Source organism: Pangasianodon hypophthalmus, chromosome 27 (assembly GCF_027358585.1).
Source record: "Pangasianodon hypophthalmus isolate fPanHyp1 chromosome 27, fPanHyp1.pri, whole genome shotgun sequence".
NCBI lineage: Eukaryota > Metazoa > Chordata > Actinopteri > Siluriformes > Pangasiidae > Pangasianodon > Pangasianodon hypophthalmus.
Window position 1 is genome coordinate 3,659,207 of NC_069736.1, and position 26,661 is coordinate 3,685,867.

At 38.5% G+C, this 26,661-nt stretch overlaps 1 protein-coding gene across 3 annotated transcripts in view; it reads right to left on the minus strand.

The window, feature by feature from the left end:
- dcc (DCC netrin 1 receptor) overlaps positions 1–26,661 on the minus strand; it is a 218,970-nt gene that overhangs the window by 104,155 nt on the left and 88,154 nt on the right. For all 3 annotated transcript variants that reach the window (XM_026921883.3, XM_026921884.3, XM_026921886.3), the window contains exons 3-5: positions 15,099–15,386; positions 11,528–11,678; positions 10,635–10,771 (exon numbers count right to left, since the gene is read on the minus strand). In XM_026921883.3, coding sequence (XP_026777684.3) covers positions 10,635–10,771; positions 11,528–11,678; positions 15,099–15,386 — 576 coding nt within the window. The remainder of the gene's footprint in view (positions 1–10,634; positions 10,772–11,527; positions 11,679–15,098; positions 15,387–26,661) is intronic.

The window sequence follows — 26,661 nt, forward strand, 5'->3', positions numbered from 1 at the left end:
TGAAGTTTCAGCTATTGTATTAAAAAAATGTCTTTGCCAATGTTAGTGGGGCGTCTACATTTTTAGATTGCACTCAGAGTGAAAGGTTCAATACATCATCTCAGAGACTTAGGGAAGATTACTACTGATGTCACATACAACACTTCAAGCTTAATATGAACCATTATATTTAGAGGCCAAATCAAGGCCAAGCAAAACCAAACAAAAATAGACCAATGACAACATCTTTTATAGCCCCAGTAAAGTAAGACACGTCCAACAATCAGCGTCTCTGGTCAGTTGAAGCTCAATAGATTAGCTTGAATGAATTTCTGAATAAAGTAAAGCTTAGTTAATTGTGACATTTTATTGTCCAGGTTATTGTGCAACTGTCGTTCTTCTGGCAGGACACTCAAGCTTTCAGGTCCTGTCTCATTTCCTCATGCCACACAAAGACATCATAAAAGAGCCAATAAAAAAACCTTTCTACTTGATGAACTGAATTATCTAAACGTGCAGGACAAAGTTCCTCTTTATGTAGCACGAGGAACTGAAAGGAGTCCACAAACTGGTGACATTCTCAGAAGTTACAAACTCTTGTCCCTGGAGTAGTTCCCACAAGGGCACATCTTTTGTGCCACTGAGGTACTAAGTGTACTTTAAGAACCGCTGCTGTATATTTGATGGTACATTTTTATTGGTTGCATCTTTGAGAACAAAAATGTACTTGTATGGTATCTGTTTTTCTAACAGTGTACCTGCTGTTGACAGCACCAATCAAATCGATTCGAATCACTGAATTTTTATACGCCTTTGCTCTGGCAATCTAAAATGTGACACAAACAAGCAAGAAGACAGCAGTGCTCCATCATTCGTCCGTTTGCTTTGACTACATGTCAAATCTTTGTCACAACAAGCAGCGAGTGAGGTCTTGAGAAGATATCAAACAGTTGCAGGTTCGGAATGACAAAATCTCAGAAATGTCAAACAAACCAAACAGACCCCAGATAAGGTCTAATGGGCCTCAGTTTTTCAAAGTGTTATCTGTCAGAAGTAGGGATGTAACCGAATATGAATATATTATTCAAAATGTACAGATAAAATGCTCTAAATGGATAGAAATACAGATAAGAATGAAAGGCACACTATTTGTTTAGCAGAATGGTACTTCACAGGGCATCTGGTTGAGACTAGAGGTGTGAGTTGGGACGTAACAAAAGAGTCGCATGAGTGGAAGGTTTTTACTTTCATGCGGACATAAGTGAGTGATCAGACATGAACCTCATGGGACAAACAAAGCTAACATTCATTAACATGACATTCAGTCATCCTTAGTAACTGCCTGGTCAGGGTCACGGTGGTTTCAATTAGGCTACTACCATGTTTACATTTTGGGAAATACAACCAACTCAGTTCGTTAGAAAACATTATTTTTGTTTGTCCGTTCACAATAACTGCAACGCATGATCAAAAATACAGTCCTGTGGCTCCTGAGTGGTGCAACAGGAGATCACGAGTTCGAATCCAGATGATGCTGCAGCCATCAATGAGTGAGCATCAAGAGCGCAAACCCGGCCGTGCCCCCTGTGTGGGAGGGATGGCATACTCTCTCTCCCCTTTTCAATCATAGTGACACTAGCCAATCATGGGCATCTGTGAGCTCACGTATGCAGAAGAGGGCAGATAGTGCTTTTCCTCCGAGTATGTTATGGTGCCCTGTGCAGCAGTTTGAAAAGATGTGATTGGATGGCTTCGCGTGTATCAGAGGAAGCACGTGTTAGCCTTCACCCTCCCTGGTTGATAGATATCGTATGATAGGGGGGGAATTGGCAGGTGAACAAATTGGGAAGAAAATGGGGGAACAATAAATAAATAAATAAATAAATCACACACCATGCTGACAGTACTGATTTTCAACCTCTGTTTTTTTCCCCAGTGTTTCCCTGGGTATACTGGTAAGGTTCATATCTCATTAAAGACAAAAAACCCTAACCCTTCCTGTTTAGGCCACACCCACTTCGAATACAGATATCGATATAGATATTTGGAGCACTGAACAGATACAGGTAGTGGAATAGTGTTACACCCCTAGTAAACAGCTTTGCTAAAACTTGAGTGTTTCCATTGCATGCTTTTTTTTTTTTTTTTACCTCATTTGATTGGAAATTAATCATCATTTCCCCCCCATGCTGTTTCTTTGTGTCAGGCTAAGACGCTTTCAGACAACTGCCATCGGGAGGCTAATGAGAGCAGCCGCATTGAGAACAATCCAAACACCAGATGAGTTGTTATTCTTGGTAAGAAAATGCAAAGCGCCGCTGATCGATAGCAACTTTATGCGATGCCCCAAACTCATGCATCAAACTGAAGCAAAGTGGGGGGGGAAGAGATGAAGGTGGTGAGAGAGGGAAGCCTTTGACATTTTCTTTGGTCAATTAATTAAGCCACTAAAAGGACCTCATGAGCATCACTGGAGTCATTATTATCGCAAATAACAAACATTCATTATCACAGGCTAGCACTAATACACGCGAACTGCTTAATAAACATGCTATGTGGACAATTAGACTCGGTGTCTTAGCAGAGGCATAATGTCAAGTCCATTAAGGAGCTAGCTATGTGTCTAGTGCACATTTTTAGTGCTCACATTGGGAAACTCAAAAAGCCCCACAAATAAAGTGTGGACTATGGATATCAGAAGGATATCAGCTGCATATATCAGAAGGGGTGGAGCCCTTTCTCAAAAGTATGTGGTTGATGTACTAAATGAGACTCCCCTGTTAGCACAAATGCAGATTAAGACTGGGCCCTTTCTCAAAATGATTGACTTACTAAATGAGAATCCCACATTAGGACAGATGCAAATTTGGACTAAAATGTTTCAAAACTATCTGAGTCAGACATCCTGATCATTGAGATTGGATGCTCATTTGGTGCACCAATCATGGACTGTATGCAAAGGACTTCCTAAGGGACTCTAGTTACAAACCCTGCACTTTTTGTCCTTGTATTTCTGCAGTATTGTCAGTATCCTGTTGAAGACATGGTTTGCCAAGGTTGAGGTGGAAGAACTCGTGCAGCCTGCACAGAGATCTGACCTCAACCCCACTGAACACCTTTGGGATGAACTGGAATGACAGCTGTGTATCAGGCCTTCTTGCCTTGCATCAGTGCCCAACCTCTTGCACTCTTGTGGCGGAAGGGGCAAATCCCCAGAGCCACGCTCCAAAATCCAGTGGAAAGCCTTCCAAAAGTGTGGAGGTTATTACAGCAACAAAGAGGGAACAACTCAATATTGGTTTTGGAATGGGATGTTCAGTATTCAGGTGTCCACATACTTTGGCCATATAGTTTTTTTGCATATGATCTGCTTGGCCCTGTTGACTTTCGTAGTTTGTTTTGACATGTCTCTTGGTTAGTTGTCTCAGGTGTGTAGTCAAGACTGGTTTCGTGCTCCTCTAAGGCGTAAACTGTGGGAAGGGCTTATGTTGGAATCCATTGTACTCGGAACTCAGAAAAACCTGACCTCTGACACAGTAAAGAGAGACTCTGACATTAACAAACCAATAACATGGCGGAGCACAGTCCATGGTAAACAGAATTCCCTTTGCATGATATTCTACTTGACTGTACTTGATATGGCGCTTTTGTGACGTGAAAAGGCTTCATAAGTTACGATTTGGTACAAAATTCTACTGACTTCAGCCCAATTTTATTAACACCATTAAACCATATTCAGAGATCATTTTTTATGAGCAAAGATAAAGTCATTATACATCATTTCTCTGTTTATTGAACAGAGTTAATTCATGCAGAGCTTATTAATATGTTAATTAAATTCTGACACTAGGCATCCAAATATGACCTTGCTCTCGAAACCCCCTTTTTTTTTTTTTTTTTAACACTTCTAGATCAGAACTTGGAAAAATCGACATTACATAAGCTTATCTTCTATCTTTATGGCACCACAGCAACATTTATGTTTTTTTCCTAAAACGTAAAATAATCTGTTTACTTTTAAATTACTTTAATTATGTGGAGCATCCACCATACCAGACCCTGTGTGAGCTGTTTCTATAGAAACGATAACGTATTAGAACAAGCACATTAATATAAATCTGTAATGTGCCTTGCAGCTGGAAGTACTGTCAGAGCTGCTGTTATAGAAATGAATCAACAGCTTCTGACCAATCACAGCAACTAAAAGCTTATCATCCTCAGTTATCATCTAAAAACAAACTAAGTGACAGGTGGTCACATGACTGACTAGCATCACCTAGCAAATAATCATTTTCGCATACTGCCTATTCTAATGAATACTACCCTGAGGAATAGTATTGGGTAGGGTAATACGATGATATCAATACTGTGATACATTATGTTGATACACTCTTGAGATACTGTGATATCTTTTTATAAATTTTATACTTTTTTTTTAATAACAATAACTATAGTAGCAGACTTCATTAAGTTTTTCTACTGTCTGAATCTTTAAAATTGTAAAATGTTAAAAACATTTTGTAGATTTGGAATTTTTTTACCTTTCTTTTTCAGGATTAATTTATTTTTGTACACATTAAATAAAAGTATCATCAAATCAAGTTTTATTTTTAAAATGCAGCAATAATGTTCTAACGGAGGTTTTTTGGTACATATTGTGTATTGTAGAAATGTCTTGAAATATTGCGATATGATATTTTTGTCATATCGCCCAGCCTCATCACAGTGTGTAGTATAAAACTCAAAGTGAAAGACAGTGTAAGTTGTGTTGCATTTGCACTTCTGTTAAGTCCTCCAACAAAAATCTCTTAAAAATCTGACCTTGTACTTCAGAGCACATAGTTGTGCTCTTTAAATAGTTTTTTCCCCAAAGTCAGATCATGACTGTCTGTATCTCTACACTCTTATCAGCAGCAGCAGCTAAATTACGTTCCTTCTTCTCTGCTTCTTCATGCATTATAACTCTCCTTCATGATGTCCCGGATCCTCGTTCACTGTGTTGCAGCGTTGCGATGTTTGCAAATAGGCTCGAGGCCAGAGGCTTTTCAGTCTGTCTGAGAAACGAGCGCTGTGGAGTATCAGCGGCTTTACTGACGTGATAACATAAATGTTTTTCAAAAGGCATCAAGAGCATTGGAGCGAGCAGCTCTCACGGCCAACAAAGAGACCGGAGAAATGTATTTATACCACTTTCAGGCCTGAAGAAGCTCAGGAAAAAGTAAATTAATAGCAAAAGCTATTCAACTGATTTTTTTTTTCTTTTTGCTTAGTGCTCAGTTGGTGGGTTACTGTACAGGTCCTGCTTAATGTTCCTGCATGTCCTGTGTGTATAAACTGAGAATGAATTAAGGAATAAAACACGTGCTCACTGATGTAACATGGAGGTTGATAATTTTCCAGTTACAGTGCTCCCTGAAGTGTTTTATTCCTTATATTTAATTTTTAAACAATTTTTAAAATGTTTATTATTCATTTTTGACTCCAAATAATTTCTTTCATTCTTTATTTTTTACAGCCAAATAATATTTCTTCCTTCCTTCCTTCCTTCCTTCCTTTCTTTCTTTTCCTGCCACATTTTTTTCTTTTTCTTTCTTTCTTTTTTAATTTCTTTCTGTAAAAAATAATTTCCTTCTTTTTCTCTTTCTTTAATTTTTAAATTTTTTTCTAAATAATTTCCCTCCCTCCCTCCCTCCCTCCACGTTTTAAAACTTTTTCTTTTTCTTTCTTTCTCCAAATACATTACTATTTCTCTTTTTTAAGCTCCACGCTTCCCAAAGCGGACAGGTCACATGATACTTTTTCAGAGGCTCTAATAGGAACAAATAAGACTGTGAAGGAGTGTGTGTGTGTGTGTGTGTGTGTGTGAGAGAGAGAGAGTGTGTAGGGATGATGACTCATTACATGCTCACTGTATGAACACTGCACACTCTAATTAATGCGCTCTCACACTTTGAGAAAAGAAAGAAAGCCACAGCACTGGCTTTAATAAGTGACCAATAAAAGAGGATGAGCTGAGCTGTTCCCGAAGATGATTATTTTCCAATAACAGCACAACGTCCCCACAGTGTTACTGCACTTCTCTCACACTCACCTGCCAATGATTACATTTTTTTTTTAAATTAACTTTAGGCTTTATAACTATTTATAGTTACATTCAATGCTTGTGCATTTCTTTCACAAAATAGAACTTCTGTTACGGGAAATGAATTAACACATTCGGACTGGAAACTCGGCGCAGCACTACACGTCTCCTTTAGCCATCGTGTGCCTTCTTATGAACGTCTTTCAGCGTCTCTCTCCATCGTTTCAGAATAGAGAGACACGCACAGGTGAGAGTGTGTGCAGCATGGTCGAGGTCACCGAGGTCACATCAGGGCTGGAGAGCATTCTCACTTTCTCGCTTTCTCACTTTCTCATTGAAAATTCATGACCCGGTCCTGAGATATTGCAGAAGACTGTAAACAAAGCTGTTGGGTTTAATAAAAAAATAGCACGCTGAGGCGTTTATCTGACAGAGGAGGTGAGACGAGAAAGAAATGAATAAAGGACAAGAAAATAGCAGGAGAAATGGTTTATGAGAACAGAGAGAGAGAGAGAGAGAGAGAGAGGCCAAGAGCCATCACTATTGATCTGAACTGTGCTAGTAACAGTCTCTTGCTAACTCTCGCTAACTCTGTAGCAGCTTTGTTTAGCGATGTTGCACATTAACGCTCTCGCGCTCTCTGTAAAGAACTGGTGATTCTCAGCGCTCTACTCCACACAGGTGGCCAGCGACGTGATCGATACGCTCCATTCGGCCATGTTTACAACTCTGCGAACACGACTCGGCGCCTTTCTTCACCCGAACCATTTTTCCCCCGCAGTACTCATCTCATATGATGACAATTAAGTACAGCGTGACATAGCGGCGTAAGGCCGAGCCGAGAGGACGCCGCCGTTACGAGTTATAAATCACTAGCATCACCGCTACACGCTAGAGTAAAGTATTAGCATAGGTTATTTTAGGCTATGATTCATCATTGTCCTCATATTTCAGAAGCAGCATGTAAGCGCTAAGAGACGTAGCCTCGAATGCTGAATTTTCCACCTAACATATTCGGTTTGAGTTTCCTTCGATTGCATCATTTTTCACCTTTAGTCCTGGATATTGTGTTTTATATTCATTCGTCTCAGAGCTAGGAACGTAGAACAAAGCTGAAACTCAGACAGCACGCAGCTCATGTAGCGCGACACGCTTGCTAATCGGGACAACAACATTCTCAGCTGTGGAAAAGTTTATACAGAGACGGTTTTTGAACTCGAGCTTCTTTGTGATTTCTGATTTGCGTTACACAGACTGACCCCCGCTGAAGAGTCCAGACGGCGCAGACTTCCGACACAGCCGTAGCTGAGGGGTGGAGTTATATATTTGTGACCCATCCACACATTTCTTCATGGGTGGTTATTATAACTGTACAGATTCTACAGTGTACAGATTCTGCATTGTACACATCATATAACACTGTTTTGTACAGAAACTGTGCTAAAATGCCAATCATAAAAGATCACCAAAGCCATTTTTAATTCATTTATTCCTTGTTATTTAACTGACCCCTAGTCTGTTTATTTGCATTTTATTGTCCATCTGCTGCTTTGGTGAAAAACAGGATTTCTATCCATCCATCCATCCATCCAATCTATCTACCTCCACATACATTCTTTCTTTCATTCTTCCTTCAAATACATTGTCTTACTTCCATTATTGCCTTCTTACATTCATTCTTTCCTTATTTCTTTCTTTATTCCTCCAAATACATTCATTCCTCCCCTTCAAATACATTGTTTTCTTTCTTTCCTTCTTTCCTTCCTTCTTTCTTTCTCTTCCCCCAAACACACTACTTTCTTCCTACCCTTCCTTCTTTTCCAAATATTTTTTCTTTTCCTTCCTGCCTTCCTTCTATTCTTCTATTTCTTTCTTTCTTTTTCTTCTTCCTCCAAATACTTTACCTTTTTTTCTCTTCCTTCCACATTATTTTTCCTCTTCTTTCTTTCTTTCTTTCTTTCCACATGAAAACATGACATTAACTTAATTTCTATTAAAAACATCTACGTTTTACTTTTTAATACTTCACTGCATTTGAAAGTAGCAACTTGTTTACTTTCACTTGAGTACACTTTTGCCTGGATACTTCCACTTTTAAAAAATAATAATTATCTATATTTTCACTGAAGTACTTCCTTAGTACTTTTTCCATCCCTGTTGTGGACTAAAGACGGCACTCTGTACAGAAACACTGTGCATTAAGCTCCATTTAATAAGATTTGAATGTTTGTTGACAGAAAGCCGGGTCCACTGACATATCCTCGCCATCCTGCTGTGTGGGTGTAATGGGATTAATCAGAATAAAGAGCTTCAGCCAGAAAAACAAAAATCTACAAAAAGGAACTAATAAGATTGTAATGGTTAATTACCACTGGATCTGTACAAGCTAATAAACAGCGCTTATTGTTTATACTCATCCAGGTATCTAAGCCCAGGTTTAAAGGTGCAAACTCTCACAACACTCCACTCTAAACACTCTCTGCTTTATACCACATGACATGGATTACAGCCAAAAGATAACTGAACCTCCGACCTAAACCTCCTCCTCTAAAACCTGCTGGAACTCCATTATCTCTCTCATCCGTGTGTTATTACTCAGGCTGAAATGAAAGCCGAGAGTACCTATTGACCCAAACTGCCAAGTCCTACTGATTGCCTTGAACATTCTTCAAATTGTTAAAAGGTCAATTTTAGAAAAAATTTGGAGAAGTATTGAAGGAGATGCGTCACAGAGCCGGAGCTGGAAGACATCACGGCAGCATGAGCAGGACATCATGTACAGCTCGTCTTTCTATATTTACGATGTTGCTCATGCTGACCTTTCAGAAGCTTTGCAGTGGCAGTGGCAATCCTCTCACAGCTCTAAACAAGAACATCGCCTACTTCACGCCAACACAAAAAGTGTCTCGCATTTTTTTTTTTTTTTTTAAGGACAAATGTTATGAGTTTTGATCTTTGATTATAAATCTGAGCATCACCACCTTCACATTTTAGTCATTTTTCTTTTCCCAAACTCATCAGCTATTTACCAAGCCTGACTTAGAGGCAGAAAGACACCAAAACATGTGGGGTGGTTTTGCTTCAGGACCAGTACTATGAAACACTGGTTTAAAAACCTAATAAAAAAATTAAAACTAATAATAAATAAAACTAATAAAAAAAACCTTTATTTTTAATGTTGTGGAAAATTCCAGAAACTAGTTACTTCCTTTTTATTACTTACGTTATAGCAGCAAAAAAGTAAGCAAAACCCCTTGCCAAAGATACACTCGTGATACACTTGAGTGCAAAAGTTTACGCCCCCTTCAGACAAAATCAAGAATGTAATTTTTCGCAGATGGTTCTTTACTATTACAAGTTATGATAAAATTGTAAAATTATGAATAGTGATATTAATAGGGAATAAATAGTGATTTATCTTTTGTCAAATTGCTTGAATAAACTTTGGCTGTATTACTTCTCAAAAAATATATTTTTTTTCTGTTTTGACTCTGATTTATGTTTTTTATTGTTGCCTTGATCCAAGATGCACCCACATATTTATTTAATATATCTTACTGGAAATATTTTTTATTTGGAGATCTACTGCCAAATAGAGGACTATTTTCAGACCCTTTCAATACTTTTTTCATACATTTTTTAAAACTTTCCAGACTTTCAATATGTTCACTAACTGTATCATGAAAAAAAGAAAAAACATAATGAGTGTGGAGAATAAGGGAATGTCTACAGACAAGAAATTTAAAAGAAATTTAAATTTTAGAGTCTTGAGACTGTGTTAATTGGACAACAGAATATTCATAAATGTTAAGATATTTCCATATTTTTACGGGTCAGTAAATGGGTTACTTTAAGCAAAACACTTTTTCCACATTTAACTCAAGAGCCCTATTTATATAAAAAGCCTGACCAAAAGAAAAAAAAGTCACACACACACACATGCACACACTTTAGTTTTAACTTAAATTATAGTCTAAAGCTAAATCAGACACGTCTATACACGTCTATAAACAAGCACCTTCTCAAGAGTCATGCGAGGTCATCAGCTATTGTTATTAAAAAAAAAAAAACAGTAAAAATGAAGACAAAAGCAGCAGTGGAAGGCGATGCAGTGTGTTATGCTAATGAGAGCCGCTAAGAAAAACACGCTACTTTTGGCTTCTGCTGCCGGCGTCAATATCGCTGATGCGAAACAACCTGCAGTGAATATTTTATCAGAGGATTCTGCTTTTAAAGGCCTGCAGTGAGAAAACTGTATCCTCTGGAGAAACGTTAACAAGTCCATATTTACAGCCTGCAGGATTCCCTTCTCCAGAGAGCGCTGATCTCAGATCTGCCTGAGCCTGAGCATGCAGAAAGCAGTGTGACGTTACAGCAGTATTTCTGCGGTTCTTTAGCAAGAGATTATGGTGTGCTCTGCTTTAGGTGTCCCTAGCGGCTCTCGTTAGCTTGCTATATCACTAGGCTCCGAGAGGCTCAGAGAAAACCTGTTTGTATAATTTTTTTTTTTATAAATGATGTGACTCTTGAACGACATTGGAACTTGTAGCCGAGAGGGAAAGGGGCGACTCACCTAGCACAGAGAGCTCACATGAAGAAGTGATGTTCTCGTTTTTGTTATACGCTACGCAGCTGTACGCGCCCGAGTCGTCATCCGTGATGCTGCTGATTAGCAGGTTGCTGCCGCCGAGCAACGAGTACTTCCTCGATCTGAGAAAAAGAAAAAGGCAAACAAGGTTCTGGTAAAACTCAAAATTGGGACTGAAAACGTGGTTGAGCTTGTTATTTTTTTGTACCAGTTTATTAACAATTGAGAAAAATGTACACAAAAGATAAGCAGTCATGATACTGATGAGTGCAAAAGTTTGCATCCCCTTAGGACAAATGAAGATGATGAATATAAGACATTAGCGTTGTATCTATTCTATCCCAGGATTGCTTGAAAATATTTTCTTGACTGTGATTTTGAATTGTTGCCTTGTTGCCAGATGCAACCTCGAATCAAAAAATAAGACACTTGGTGGTGGTAGCACTTCTTTGCCTCAGGATGCTCTATAAGTTCTGTTACATTATTACTGCTCGTTGTTTATATCATATGAGAATGACTCAAGCTGTTGTTTGAACAAAATAAAGAAGATATTTAGTGTATTTGGATTCCACCCCGTTCTACCTGCTAGTTTTTATTTGTAGATACACTATCAAAAAGAGTTCTTTCATATTTTAATTTTTCCCCAAATCAGAAACCACTGGTGATGCAAACCTGTGCGCTGCATAACACACAAACACACCACTGTCCTTAGTTCAGAATAAGACACTTGGTGGTGGTAGCACATCTTTGGCTCAGGATGCTCTATAATCTGTTACATTATGAGTGCTCACTCCTTGTATGAGATAACGAGTCCTGTCTTGGTTATATCACCACACACACACACACACACACACACACTATTTTCCAGCAGAATTCACCTGATTTGGATCATCTCGCTGCCTCTCATCCAGTAGAAGGAGGGGGTTGGGTAGCCAGAGGCGGAACATTCCAGCACAGCATCTCTGCCCTGTAGAGCCGTGACCTTCATGGGTCTCTGGAGGAAGACCAGATTCCTCACTACTCCAGGCTCTGCACAGAACAAACACAAGACAGGAACTAAAACACTGCAGATAGTGTGCACCATCCTGCCAAGAGTTTAGCAAAAACCTCCTATTGATTTCAACCCTACAATATTGGGCATTACTTTTTTGGGAAAAATCACTTGATGGCACAAACAATAACATCACCAGAACAAAATACGTGAGGAGCTGAGTATGCCTGAGCAGGCGAAAAGCAATAAAAAAAAGAAAGCTGTTTACAAAAACAGGGTTAGCAGAAGCTAACTTCTGTCCGTGTGCCTTTGAGGCGTGTGTGTGTAATATACGAATCTGCATGAATCGTCTACGTAGTCAGAGGATTCTCATTAAAAGTGCTGAGGCTTGGTTCTTGATTACCATGACAGGAAAGAAATGGTCCTAATTAAGCTCCGATGATGCAGAGAGCGAGTATATTTGTGTAACTGAGCCTGAAATTAGTCATTGATGATTATGATTAACCATTCAAATTGTAATTTTACCTGTATATTAATACTGTCAGTCCTTGTACTGTACATATTTCTTTACACAAAACAGTGTATTATCACTTTGTAGTCCTATAAACCTGTATACAACTGTAATAGTTAATTAGGCTTCCATATGCAATGCGAGCACCGTAATTATTTATTATACAACAGCACTGTTGAATTCTCAAATCTGATTGGTCAGAAGGTGTTGATGAATTCTCTACAACAGGACCTCTGACAGTAGCGCAGCTGCAAAGGTTTATATTAATGCACTCTTTGTAATACAATATCGTTTCTATGGTAACAGTTAATAAATAGAGACTTGTACGGTGGATACGCCATTAAAAAAAACGTGTAATTGTTGATATGGTAAAGTTTTCTGTCAGGAGACGTTTGTTTAATGTTTATGGAAGGAGTCTCCAGTGTCAGGGCTTTGTAACTGCTGTAACTGTAAGTTTTCTGACATGGGGAAATCAGAGACGAGGAAGTTTAAGCTTTGCGCTTTCTCTGTAACATGATAAGTTGTGTGTTTTTTGTCAGGAGAGAGAGAGAAAAAGTAAAGGCATGCAAGGGAATGACAGTTTATAGCTGCTATAACGTAAGTGATAAATTGTTTCATGGAGAGTCCACAGCATTAAATGTAACTGTAAACATGCCATTCCATTCTTTACTTAATAAAACTATATATCTGTTGCCAAATTACTGTTGTGTAAGATGATTAAAACACTTTGGGATTTGCTGTTAGTTGAAAGTGTGTTTAGAAACTATAAGAACAAAAGAAAGTCAGAGAAACGGGATAAGAGAGAGGTGAGAAATGTAAAAAAAAAAATGACTTGTGGGAGAGTACTTCTGATGCATTCAGGACAACTCAGTGTAGAAAATTCAGACATGGATAAAGCTATATAAGAAATAAAATATCTTTCTAAAGTGACAAGTTTATGACATTTAATCCTAATGAGATGGAAAATGAGACTTTTTGTCTTTTCTGTGTTCAGCCAGCATTCAGGCCGGTCATTTCTACCTTCAGGGTGGAAATTCACCCTTCTCTCTTTCCCTCACTCTAATTACTCCTCGCTCCTTCACCGTTCTTCACTCTAATTCTCTCTCCATCACTCATTTTACAGCCTTTGAGCCCAGAGCGAGTGATTTTACTCTAACACCTGTGATTTACATTCTCCCTCTGATTGTATTTCTCAGCTCTGTCTTGATGCATGTAGAGTCATGACTGCTGATCAATCAGAGAATTATCCAGCCCCCCACACACACACACACACAGTAAGTCCTCTAACATCACCTTCTTGGATGTGTTTTATAGCACATCTCTCTCTCTCTCTCTCTCTCTCTCTCTCTCTCTGTGTCTATCATTAGATGCCATCTATATTTTGTGTGTGTGTGTGTGTGTGTGTGTGTGTGTGGAGGTGGGTATTTATAGAGGTCACATCACATCAGAGCGAGATGTGATGTGACCAAGAGAAACACACCTGCATGGAGCTATTATCATTACAGTTTAGTAGAGTTAAATAGAGCTGCTAGACGGAGTGAAGAGTTAACACGCAAACATTTTTTTCCCTTCCATGTGTCCTGTTTTGCCTTCAAATTGTTTCGTTTTGACTTGGTGATGTACGCATGCGTGTAATATTTTTAAAAAATATTTAAAATTTTTTATTGGCTTTAAATTTCCACAAAAATGAAATTTTATATATTGCTAACAATATACAAACTCAGTGGACCTCATCTGAACAATATTTTAGTAACGTTGAGTGTAAATGTTTGTGTAAGCCAAACCGAACTACAAATTTCTGCCGGTTAACAAAGTTTTTAGATACGCAGTTTTTTTTACTACCCGTGTGCGTATGTTGATCACCTGTAAAGTGTGAAGCGTGTTCTTGACACAGCTCATTTGCACTTAGTGACGCCCACAAAACTCCATAAAAGTTTACATTCTATAAAAAGCAAATGCAGATGAGGATGAGTGTGTGTGCATGTGTGTGTGTGTGTGTGTGTGTGTGTGTGTGTGTGAATGCATGATACTGAGTGAGAATTAAATGGCGCTACAGGATTTCTGTAAATCCAAACCCCTCAGACCCAGCAGCGATGATGCATCGCTGTTCAGGGCTTTGCGCATGTGTGTGTGTGCACGCGTGTGTGTGTGTGTGCGTTTGTGGCAGTGAGGAGAGCAGCTTAATGTATTCTTGGGCACGCCATGGAGAATCAAGGGAATCCACACCAGCTGTCAGAGTGTTACACAGAACCAGGGGACCACACACTCCTACACACTCCTACACACTCCTACACACCCCTACACACCCCTACACACAGCAAGAAAAGTGAACTCCATACTGAGATGAGGCTCATTAATCAGTTTGTAAACCCAAGATTCTGGACTCAAGCCCCTAAATCCCTGCCACATTTTTCCTGATTGGGATTGAGCCTAATAAATACACAGTGAGCTGAATCAGATGAAGAAAATATCAAATATCGCAGAGCTGAGGAATCCCAAGTTAAGGAACTGTCAGAAAGCACAGGGGAGAGACTCTTATCATGCACAGTGGTGAAGGCTGATGTCTGCTTTGTGGTCGAACAGATAAAATGCGCTTCAGCTGAGTGTCAGATGTGAAATGTGATCTTTACACAGCTGGAGATTGATGAAATGCTTTTGGATTCGGCTTGTGCAAACATGCACAAAGGGCAGCAATGGGAAATGTCATCAATGGAAAAAAGTCACATTTTTCGAGCTTAAAGAGACACCCTGTCTTCTTTGAGAAAAAAATAATGCACATCTGGTAGAAATCAAAATTAGATCCCATTACAGTTGCAGTATGTACTGTTTAGGAATCTGGGGATTCCTCTCTGGCAGAACAATGCTATTGCAAGCGACTTCTGGATTGTGCCGCATGACGCTTCTTAACCTGACGGTTGTGGGGGGAAAAAACTAGGTCTGTACTCACCTGGTAATACCCTCAGATCAGCGTCCGTGCCTGTGCGAGCGCTCCCCGGGTTCTCCGCCAGGCAGCGGTAGGTGGCAGCGTCAGGTGGCTGCACCTTGCTGACCTGCAGTGAGCCGGAGGGCAGCACCACCACCCTGCTGTCGGGGTCAAAGGTCAGGGGCAACTCGTCGCGGTTCTTTTGCCAGCGAACTACAGGCATGGGCTCGCCTGTCACCTCGCAGCGCAGCAATGCTGTGTCACCCATGTAGGACGAGACCGACTCGGTGGGGACCACCACGCGTAAAGGACCTGAGAGAGAGCAGGGGAGGGGGAGGAGTTAGAGATAAGTAATGAATGATTTCATTCAATCTACTTTTTCCCCTTAAAGTTGCATTAAAATTCAATCATACTCAGTTAAAGCATAAATTCCATTCAAATGATACATATATATATATAATAACATTTAATAAGTCTAACATTTATCTCTGGAAATGATTTTATGCATTATTTTAAAAAAGCTAAGAAATGTGCACAAGTATGTGTGAAACAAACAACTTGAAGAGAAGATGTAGTGAGGAAGGTAACTTGAAGTGCAAGTTATCGTTTAAATTCGAATAAAAAATCCATTATTGGGCTACTGTTACATGCTATATGGCCTCACTAGTGCTCCACACACACACTGAGCACACACACACACACACACTGAGCACAATGTGTGTGAATGAGTTTGCAGAAGTCAGGCTCAGGGACTGGGCTTCAGATGCACAGTGTAGTAGTCCAATAGCTCGCTGGGGAACTCCAATTATTTTGCAGATTGTGTAAATGAAGTGTGTGTGTCCTGGGTGCAAAAGCCTGGTTGTTATCAGCGTGATTATTGTCAACATTATACCCTTAACTGGCTCCAATTACACATTGAGATATTCACAGAGAATGGACCGTTCACTTAAATAAATAAAGTAAGAAAGAAAAAACAGGCTTCCCTATTTATAGCCAGATACAAGCACGTATTAGTTCTCTAGCCTAATCCGTTTCAGCAAGTGAAGGAGACAAATGCTGGAGCAGGGCACATGGCACTGGAGTATGAAATTGGAACGCTGCCCGCTGCAGAAATTCTTCAGACATGTGCAGTTGTAGCCCTGCATTAATCTTCGCAGTTAATCTACATTAACAAGTGAAGGGTGCAGATGTAGTGAAACTGGAAGTGTGAAGTTTGGCGATGTGGCAGAGGGCAGGTGGGTAAAAAAAAAAAATAAAAATTGGCATCATACTGAGAGTGCATTTGCTCAGAGAGGGTGAGAGGGAGCGAGGGCGTCGGGGTGACGGCTGCTCAAACGCCTGTCATTTGTGAGAGACGATAGAAGGCAAAGACAGATAAGGGCTTACTGAGGAAAAGTGTGTGTATGTGTGTGTGTGTGTGCGGCGCAATTCAGAGTGGGCCAAAATCTCAGCGAGGTAAAACAAATCCCCATAGAACACACACACACACACACTCATCAGAGCTGCCATTTTATTTGTTAAACTTAACATTCTCATTTAAACAGAAAATTTATAAATTAAAAAAAAAAAAAAAAGAACAACACTTTTACCCTCATCGTGAAATCCATTATATGAATATGTAAATTGGAATGCCCCGCCCCCTACCTCTGGGAAACCAGTGTTAGACCAAATGCATTAACATACTGTAGCATGATTGCAGTATATTTTGTGTAAGGAATAACACACTTCAGACTCTGCTGTTATACAAAAATAATCCACAGACTGATGCAGATTATTTTCGTGTAACAGCAGTCACGGTGTGTTATTACACAGCGATTTTCCAACTTTTTTATTCATAAATGGACACTACATCATGCCTTTTAACTGTTTATAGTTATATTTAATGTTAATGAACATGTGTGAGACAAGTTATCGCTTACGTTATAGCAGCTGTAGACTGGAACACGTAAACTGCGTCTACCATACAAGTCCCTGTGAATGAGTCGTTACTATAGAAACGATAATGTATTAGAACTAGCGCATTAATATAAATCTGTAATTTATGTTACAGGCAGAACTACAGTCAGAGCCATGCTTTTTTTAAAAAAAGGAATGTGGCATAAGATATAACACTCCTAACTCGGACGAACAATGAGATTTTCAGCTTTTCATTTCTTAAAAGAATGAGGCAAAAAACTGCGCTAGACCACTACAGCGATAATTTAATCACATTCCACTGAAAGGTTTTAATGATTATTTTATAATGTTTAGACGGACTAAGAAATGACACAGAGGAAAAGTGAGTGAAGATGTGAGAGAGGAAATTAAGGAAAAAGGGAAATGATTAAGAGACATTAAAACAGACAGGTATGACGAGTGTGAATATGCGGTAAGACAGGGATGTCTCTCTCTCTCTGTCTCTCTCTTTCACTCGCTTTTTTAAAGGCGAGCAAAAATGACGTTGGCATTATTTCATTATTTCATGTTGTTATTATTATATATTATTATTAACAATGAATAATCACTCAGCATACATATCAGTGTCTATATATTGTCTATGTCAATTCCTATTGGTTAATTGGCAGGTTTGTGTGTCGTGACTGGAGCAAGATTTTTTTTTTTTTTTTTTAAAGAATTTAATCTACCAACAATTCCAGAAAAACAGTACAAATATAAATCAGGCAGTGTGTCTGTTAGTAAGTCAACACTGCAATAAATAACATTAGAATATGAAAATATCATAAGTAAAGACACACTTGTATAATACATGAGTAAGGACAGATCGGATAATGTCCACTGAGCATATAACAGCATGGTCCAAAGTGTTACTGGTCTTATACACACACATACACACACACACACACATACACACACACACACACACACACACACACACACACACACACTACAGCGCTTTGCCAACTTTACGATGTTTAATTTATTAATGAATGACACAAAGCTTTTTAATGGTTTATAGTAAAATTTAGTTGTGGAATGTCCACAAGACAAGTTAGGTCCTGTTATCACTTACGTTATAGAAGCTATGAACAGTTGTTCCATTGCCTGCATGTCATTTCCTCTCTCTCTCTCTCTCTCTCTCAAACACACAAATTGTCATTTTACATTGTAAAGTGTAAACTCCTCTGTGAAACTTTACAAAGCACTGTGACTGTTATAAAGCTCTGACACCAGAGACTCCTCCCATAAAAGTTAAATAAATGTCTCCACATCAACGATTCTGTTTTTCTTTGCTAAGCAACACCACATTTTTTAAAATCTGTTTCTTTCTGGTCTTAGATTATATGGTGTGTCTGCTATACAAGTCCCTGTGTGTGAGCTGTTACTATAGAAATGGTAACGTATTAGAAGGAGCGCATGTCACTCATGTTAGAGCCTGAACCAACTGAGATACACAAAAATAACACACACTTTCTGACCAATCAGATTCGAGAAGTCAACCTTGCTGTGGTATAAAACAAATACGATTATTAAGCCTCGAAAAGCTTGAAGTTCTTTTGTACAACAACGACTCGAGAATTCCAAGACTTCAAAAAGCTTGCAGTAGGAACTCGGGATGATTCGCAGTCATCATTTATCACTTATTGAAAGCGATTCACTCTTCGTCTTTTTTGATATTTCCGTCGCTCTTTTCTCGTTTCCGATGATGAACAGATGCCACTGTTTACTCTGCGTCTGCTTAGCGCCATCAGGAAACAAACGCTTTACGGAGTTTTGATTGATTCGCCAGTACCGTGTTTAATCTGAGGCCCGGAGTGGAAACAACACACAGTCATGAATAATAAGCGTGTTTGAGAGCCACGCAAACACACACACACTCTATACATGCACATGTTCATTAGTTTTCACACACAGTGGAATCGAGCTGTCGGTTACTAGATCAATGTATCTAATAAATTCACAACTCAGTGGAGTACAACAGACACGTAGTCAGCCATTTCCATAAAAGAGAGCGACTGTAAGAAGTTTCTGGAACAAATTCCAGCAAATTTTTACTAATATGCTGACAAATTGACTCACTCTGAGGTCTAGTGGCATGTACTGAAAATCAAATTTATTCATTTTACAGCAGGTTTAAATGCTGAACATAGACGCAGCTGAGCGATATTTGCACCTGTCCTTATATACTAGGCGTACCGTCTACAAAGATTTAGGTAAGGAATAAATCACATGGGGTTGTGCTGTTATAGGAAACTAATCAATGAGCAGGCGGAGTTACTGTTACTAAGCCTAATAACACCACATCCCAAAGTGTTTTATTCCTTTTACACCACAGCAATTTGCCACAACTAACAATGTTTAATTCCTTCAAGAATACGTCATACTTTTTATCCATTTCTAGTTACACTTTGTCATTCCCTCACCAGCCTCTCATTTTCCCCTCTTTTGAAGTTAATAAAAAACTTCTCATGTTATTGAGAATCCAAAAAAAACGTGAACTCCTCTGTCCTGAAGACTCTCCTGTCTTTATTTATTCATTCATTCATTTAATTCATTCTTCTCTGTATCATTCATTCTTTTCTTTCCTTCTTTCATTTACTCATGTATTTGCTCATTCACTCATCCATTCATTAATCCATTTTTCTAATTCATTCTTTCTCTTCATTATCTATAACTCATTTACTCTTTGACTTCATTCATTCATACTTTTTCGTTTCTTTATTGAAGTCATTTCTGTAATTCATTTGTTCACTCCTTTATTCATTCATTCTTTCGATTTATTCTTTCTTTGTTTCTTTCATTCCTTTATTCATTTACGCATCCATTCATACACTAATTTATTCTTTCATTTTATTGTTTTTGTTTCCTTCTTTCTTTTTCTTTCATTCACTCCTTGATTCATCCTTTCTTTCTCTCATTCACTAATTTATTCTTTCTTCCACTAACTCATTTATTTGTTTGTTTGTTCATTATTTTTTTGTTTCATTTCTTTCACTCATTTATTTATTTATTTATTTATTTGTTTGTTTATTCCATCCTTCTTTCATTCACTCCCTCGCTGCATGGCCGTATATATAATGCAGATAAATGCATGAACGGTAAACGAGTATGTTGTCCAGGCTGCAGTTCTCGTCCTCATAAACACCTCAAACCTCAAAGCAAAAACAAAAGCTCAGCAGCAGTTGAGAGCTGAAATGTTCTCATCTAACAAAAGACATGGCTGTAATCATCAAGAGATCATTCTTCATCATAATGACTGTGATCATCAAAACACTCGAGCCACTCTGCCATTACTGCGGCCTCTTAGCAAATTCACGCTGACGAATACAGACATCCGGAGAGCGATTCGCTCTGAGCCGCGCTGCTGATGAGAAAATAACACGAGCCGGACAGCACATCATCAACAATAATTATTATAGGGAAATAATCATAATCAGCCGGGGCAGAATGCCGCAGTCTCATCTCACTGATCCTGACCTCACGTTCAGATCTGTCTTCCTCCGTCAGAGAGAAAAGCAGACAGAGGAAATGAGTGGAGTGATGGATTTCAACAACAGTTTCCAAACGAGTACTGTACATCAGTGAAGGATGACAAGCTTTACACACTTTACTGACACTATAGTAATAAACATTAAACAAGAAATGTGGGACTTCAGCTATTTCTGTCTCTAAGCAGCTAATATGCCCAAATTAATACTTCTAATTATACTCGTAATTAATATTCAGATATTACAGTGTAGAGTGAATTCTCTGAAAAGTTAGTTTCGAGTTTAGAGCCGTGTATCGTCGTGGCTTCATTTAAGCTTTTAAAAAAAAATGCTTTCACCCTCCACAACCTTTTGTTTTTATATATTTAAAAGAAGTGGAACTCATTAAATCATGATATTCACCAGCCAACATCTATCAGAATACATTTAAAAACAGGTTTTTGTTTAATTAAGTTGCACTGTTACTTCTAATATCTGTCTAATACCACTGTTGATTAAAACATATCTTATAAAAATTTTTGATAATCCTTTTAATCATTATTGTCTTTTTAATTTTTTCCTTTTGCATTTTTTAATAAAACACTGGTGTTTTTTTTAATATTATACAATAAATAGCGGATCCTTTTGTATCTTTTCACATAATCTTATATATATGCGCAGATTTTTTTATATGTACTGCGAAGCACACTGAGCTGCTTTTCAACCATCTGAAAGTTATTAATTAGCATCAGTATAATTTTTGAGCCTTAACAAAGTTTAAATGTCTCCAGCTGTAATACTGAATGTTCTCTCACACCCACACTGAGCAAAGTCCTGCTTTTTACTTGGCTCTGTGGTTTTCCTGCTAATCCACTGTGGCTGAGTCTTCACCTCTCCTTGACACACAGCCCTCTCCACCTACTACAACAAAATCAAATCCATTTGTCTTAATATTTCACCTGCTGTAATGGAAAGCTGCACTGCAGTGTGTGTGGGAGGAAGAGCGAGGAACTTTAGCTCTGCACTTACACAACTTCATTAGGACACACTGATTTAGTGCGTCCCTGCATGCAAACGAATGGAAAAAAGTGACGCTGAATCAAATTAGCGTGAAAGAAAGATGGAGAGTAGAGCTCTGGAGGTCAGGAACGAAATAAAACACACACAGAGACAGAGAGAGAGAGAATTATGGATAAATACAAACACACTGAATCTACTGTAAGCAGTTTATTATCACATGCATTATAGCCGGCTAGTCTAGCAGCACAGAGGCTAGCATCTCTCTTTTTTCCTGGGCCTGAGTCAGCACTTTAGCCGGGTCGGTATAGAACTGAGGATGAAGGGCATTGGCACAGACGCAGAGTCGCTCAAGGCTGGAAAGATATAAATCTCATTCCAACCTTTTCTTCATCTCTTTGTTACTCCGTCCCTCACCGTGGTCATTAGCAAGCCCTCATAAATTCAAGCTTTCGCCTTGTTCAGCAACACGAAGAGAGACAGACAAAGAGGAAAGCCCAGAGTCTGGATTAAACCACTGACAGAAATCCTTCATGCCTACATCATTAATATGAGCTGCAAGGTGAAGCAGAGAGGGCGGAATAAATAACTCTGAAACACTAGCGCTGAGGTACCTCAAAAGCTAGCAGCTTCTTGGAGATCAGAGAGAATGTGTTAGTATGTGGTGTGCATCATCGGTTCTTGATATCAGAAGCACACGCTGGAGTGTGGACACGGCCTGCTGGATTTGTGAGTGCTTTTCTGACATAAATCGCTTCAGTGAAAGCAGAGGCATGCCATTTAGCCTTATATCACAGCGGGACAGGGAGCAAAGAGGAGAAGAACTGTGGGTAAAATTTGCTTAAGCTCGATATAACATTTGACATGGATTACATTGCTGATCTCACTATGATGCAGCTGCACTGATTCAAGCAGACTATGTCAAGAAATACGAGGGAAGCAGGCGTGGCCTATGTGGCTATTAGTGGGTGTGTATAGGTGTGGTCTTTGTGTATGGCAATAATAGCGAAGGAGGTGTGGCTTCAATGTGTGTCAGTACCAATGAAGTAGGCGTGGCCTCTGTGTGTGTCAGTACAAGAGAAGTAGGCACGGCCTCTGTGACTGCCAGTACAAGTAAAGTAGGTGTGGCTTTACAAATAAAGGGGGTGTGGCTTCAATGTGTGTCAGTACTAGTGAAGCAGGCGTGGCCTCTGTGTGTGTCAGTACTAGGGAAGTAGGCACGGCCTCTGTGTGTGTCAGTACTATTGAAGTAGGCATGACGTCTGTGACGGTCAGTGGCAGTGAACTAGTGGAAAAAGGTTTGGGTTCCTCCTCCTCAGAGCTAATTTCATACACACCTCAATGCATTCAAGCTACAAAGTGAGAAAAGTAGCTTGTTTTTGTTTGCCCTGTCTGAGCACCAAAAGCTCATCAACTTGCAAACAAACTAGCCAGCTTATGTTATTACTGGCCTGAGTAATTTGTGTACACGATCACTGGTTTGTTACATTGGTGTTCATTTCTCTATTTAGTATTCTGTAACTTCATGTTTTCCTTCCTACTCCCTTTGTTGTTTGATAGGTGATAGTCTAACACACTTGTTGTATTTTATTGTTTTACTGTTTTTTTTTTTTTTAATTTCTATTTTGTATCCTATTTGTATTTCTTGTACCATTTTTTATTCAATATACAGTACTTTATAAATAGCACGACACATAGCGCAATACATAGACAATAATATATATCAGTTTCTCCACCCTGTAGAGTTCACTATACTGTATGCTCAAATTGTGAGTCATTTGGGATTCAACCAAATGCGGATAGCGTCCAGGAAGATGGTCATATGAAATTAATCATGTGATATTTTATAAAAGAACACAACATCAGATATTAATTTGTTCTGTATCCCTGAATTGGGGTCAGTTTAATACAGAAAAAAATGCTGTGTGAAATCATTTTTACACCAAATTCAAAGTACTATTGCTTAAAAACAAACTGACAGGCAGGACAGAAATCAGTCATTGGTGGACAGCTACTGAAACTCTTACACTGCAGGCTAAAAAAAAGTAAGTTAGTAAAGTCAGTACCACAAAAGTAAACTGGCTGCTATTATTATATACAGTATGTGTTTATTTTAACCAATGCTTACATATTGTACAGTTGGATGCAATATCTTGGATTATTATTTGATTAGCTTCATGTTACTGAGTTTCTGTTTGTGCAATAATAAACAGTTATTTCAATGGATGGTTTGGAGAATGAGTATTCACTAAGTTTGGTTAACACTAAAGAATATTCAAAGCCTTATCTTAAATCAGGATCTTATGTTGGGAAATGCATACCCTGTATTACACATAACATGAAAAGCTTTTGTATTTCTACTTTCTTCAACATCAGTGCTAGAGAAGCTGGTGTTTATTCAGCAGTGTAGTCAGCGCCACTCAAATATTAGGCAGCAATACGAACAAAAGCTTTAGAAAATGTTGAGGAATTATTTCTCAGTGTCTGCAGGAGGCAAAGAATGAGGTAGGAGCACAATGCCAATAGTTTTATTCGCAGTGCCTGTCTGAATACATATAGTTGCAACCAGGGAGCTGATGTAGCCATTTTTTGTTTACACTGGCTCATTGGTATGTGCTCGCTGATTGTCAAAATGCCCTATTTCTGATCCTGGGTTTGCTCAGAGCCACTATCATAGCTCATTGCAAGTCAAATGAAGAGGGCTTTTGATTCGAGTGTTTACACACGATAAAAATGCAAACAAAGCATTTAGAGCTTTTTAACCCGCCCTGTCGGCCTTCACATAGCCAACCATCTGAATTCTAATCATGTTATTGGAAACGTTATTCAAGAATTCACTGCCACTTTATCATCCTAAAACCACTCATTAAGCGTTTAAGTGCGTCTAGCTCTCTGCTCTCCGTGGCCAATATGGAGACTTTCTTTCTCTAATTGGAGCCATAAGCAGATCTATGCATGCTATTGGCACAAATATCATTATCGTATAATAAATATAAAGAATGAAAATGAAATTCATATTCATTGAGCATTTATGTTCAACACTTTTGCAGTAAATTATGCGTGTGTTTCTGATTGTCTCATGAAGAACAATTTACAGGATATGGTACTTTGCATGCATTAAAATGGAGTTTAACGTGCTAAAAAAAAAGCACGTTAAAAAATAAAATAGTAATAGATAAATAAGTAATTAAGATAAACTATTAACAACAAATTATCAACAAATTGGTTAAAGCTGAGAAAAAATAAAGTCGTCATATATGTATAAAAATTAGACATACATCTATAAAAATTACCATGCATTTATCTGATAACAGATTAATTCCAGCCACAATTCTGTATATTTCCCACGCTATCATATCATTTTACATGCACTTTGCCATGTAAATGCTTTAAATTGATAACAACCATAACCAATGACACTGACGAGTGCACTTGACTTAAAAACAATGCAGCTAATGGGGCTTTTTCCCTCCATTATAATTGCTACTCATCATCAAAAATGAAGCTCAAATCACTCATAAAATGTCATTCAGCCAACAAGGACAGACAAAAACATACACTATTTACTGCCTGTGTTAAATTTAAGGCTGTCGTCTGAGTGGCCAAATCAGATTTTCTTTGAACTGTTACTTAAAACTGTAATTTTAGCTAGCTAAGTGAACTACCTCCTCGCTGTAACTTCACACCTCCTCGCCAATTATCATGTTAACTAGCTAGCAACATCTGTGCTGACGTTCTAAAGCTTTTCTTTATTGATCGGTGGTAGCAATGCTTCCGAGTCTAATTATACCAAATATAACTGGCTGACTGCCTCGTTGTAACACATCTTACTGTTAGCTAGCTAGCTATATTGATGCTGTTTCGACTAGGTATAGGCTACTTCCTTCATTGCTAGGGAAAGAGAATAGTAATGTAATGGTAGTAATAAACTTCTCTTCATTGTCTTATCAATATGCTTACAGAAAATTGACTAGACAAGGCAGCACAGATGCTACTAGCTTGCTAACTAGTAACATTAGGCAGCACAAATGTTGCTAGCTTGCTAACTAACTTCGTCATATTAACTTACTAGCAACATCTGTGCTGCTTTGACTAGTTAATTCTCTACAAGGTTACTGAGAGGATGGTGAAGTTCATTGCAAGCAGTACATTATTACAGTTTTTCCCTAATATTATAGCTCACAACTAGTCAAAACAGCTTGAATGTTGCTAGCTAACAGTAAAGTGTGTTACAATAAGGAGACAGTTAGCCAGCTAAATTTGGTGCAATAAGACTCAGCATTGCTGGCGCCAATCAATAAAGAAAGGCTTTAGAAGATGTTAAGGAATGATGACTCAATGTCTGGAGGAGTTTAACAACACAGTGTCAGCGTCTGGTTCATAACTCACTGTCTAGCATTTTATCTGTGAGATAAATAAAGTATGGGAAGCCTTGAGGTAATTGCTACCTACTGATTTTTTTTATATATATTTTGTTTGTATTTTGTCTGTTGCAACTAAAATGCTGACCAAAACATTACCACAGTGCAGAATTCACTACTAAGGAATAACACAGGAGTTCTCAAACTTTTAGCAGCCAGGGATTCCCTTTAACTGTAAAATATATTCCACAGACACCCTCAGCACAGATTTATTTCATCAGCAATTTAAACATTAAGCTCGTTATTTAAATTTGTACAATAATATTCTGCCTATTTAAGCTAGCGAGCTTTTTATTTCTGATTTTCCACCAACACAAGTCATTAGATCAGAGTCTACATCTACATTTATATGCTATTTGTTTTTGAGTTTGGATTAAAAGCCATTCAATTCAAGAGACTGGTCATGTGACACCACACTGTATAATCGTTGCCATTTTAAGGTCTGAAAAGGCGACTGGCTGCATCAATGTTACTGTGTGTGCGCTTCATTCAGAAGATTCTTTTTCATTTATAATAATGATAATTGACTGCACCAATAAACTTCACTACATACAGTACATCTTCAACAAGCTGCAGTGCGGTGGATCATCCCTGCCATGCTGCCTCATAGCTACCTTAGCTAGCTAGCTTCGTTTTGGGACAACTGGAAAGTTGATCTTGGCAAGTTTTGCTAAAAATTAGCAATAGTTAGTTAGTTAGCTATAGTGACAGTTTTTTTTTCTCCCTGGCTGTGCTTGGACCCCT